This window comes from Seriola lalandi, unplaced genomic scaffold (assembly GCF_002814215.2).
Source record: "Seriola lalandi dorsalis isolate HSWRI2012SDOR001 ecotype SW California unplaced genomic scaffold, Sedor1 jcf7180002054140, whole genome shotgun sequence".
Lineage (NCBI taxonomy): Eukaryota > Metazoa > Chordata > Actinopteri > Carangiformes > Carangidae > Seriola > Seriola lalandi.
In genome coordinates, this window is record NW_019524693.1 from 280,238 (window position 1) to 281,462 (window position 1,225).

A 1,225-nucleotide genomic window follows, 5' to 3' on the forward strand; every position below is an offset into this window, starting at 1 on the left:
ACCAAGGAGCTGTCCCCTGGTAGCCTTATTCAGGTATGTAAAATCAAATGCATTCAACTGATACTTATATATAGATATAATATTCAAGTATTTCAGACTGTGGCAGTTGTTTCACCATGTGGCTGCTGTGTTTGCTTGCAGGTGTTTTTTGGAGTACTCATGGCAGCTATGAACCTTGGTCAGGCCTCACCGTGCCTGGAGGCTTTTGCTTCTGGTCGTGCAGCTGCAAAGAACATCTTCGACACAATTGATCGGGTAAAATCAGGATGCTATTCAAGACTTTATAGTAGATACAATTCAGATTGGAAACAGTTAATTTTAAGAGAAAGATTCTTCACCATAAAATAATGTTCTGTGCTGTTGTGCTCATAGGAACCAGTAATTGATTGTTTCTCAGAAGAGGGTCACAAATTAGACAGAGTTAATGGTGACATTGAGTTCCATAATGTCACTTTCCACTACCCATCCCGGCCTGAAATCAAGGTAATTTTCTTTGCCTAGCAGTTCTTAATGTCCATGTACTCAGTTCTGAAAATGAAACAGATGAAAATCCAACTTCCTTTTCAGATTTTAAATGATCTGAGCATGCAGATCAAAGCAGGAGAAACCACTGCTTTTGTTGGACCAAGCGGATCTGGAAAGAGCACCACAGTCCAGCTCATCCAGAGGTTTTATGATCCAAAGGGAGGATCGGTAAATATCCGAGCAACTGCACGGACGACACATGACATCAGTGGAAAGTTTGAAGGCTTCAGTGTAACATCACATATAAAATTCTCATTCTCAGGTGACTTTGGATGGCCATGACATCCGTACTTTAAACATCCAGTGGCTCCGATCTCTCATTGGTATAGTAGAGCAGGAGCCAGTGCTGTTTTCTACAACCATAGCTGAAAACATCCGCTTTGGTCGACCTGGAGTTACCATGGAAGACATTACCCAGGCAACAAAGGAGGCTAATGCCTATAATTTTATAATGGAACTACCCCAGGTGTGTTTTCATATTTAAAGATAACACAGAAGAATTACAGTCACTTTGACAGTTTCATAGACACGTTCTGAAACTGCTGTAATTGAAACTATGAAACTATTCTCCAGAAATTTGACACTATGGTGGGTGAAGGTGGAGGCCAGATGAGTGGAGGACAGAAGCAGAGGATCGCTATCGCTCGAGCTCTGATCCGAAACCCCAAGATCCTGCTGTTGGATATGGCCACATCCGCCT

General features: G+C 42.1%; 1 protein-coding gene across 1 annotated transcript; it reads left to right on the top strand.

Moving 5' to 3' along the window:
* Nucleotides 1–7: 7 nt before the first annotated feature.
* LOC111653057 (bile salt export pump-like) lies at nt 8–1,218 on the top strand (the record flags this gene model as incomplete). Its single annotated transcript, XM_023403510.2, has 6 exons — nt 8–33; nt 142–255; nt 373–483; nt 568–693; nt 788–991; nt 1,099–1,218. Coding segments are annotated over exons 2-6 (657 nt in total), but the record flags the coding sequence as incomplete, so codon positions are not given.
* Nucleotides 1,219–1,225: the final 7 nt, after the last annotated feature.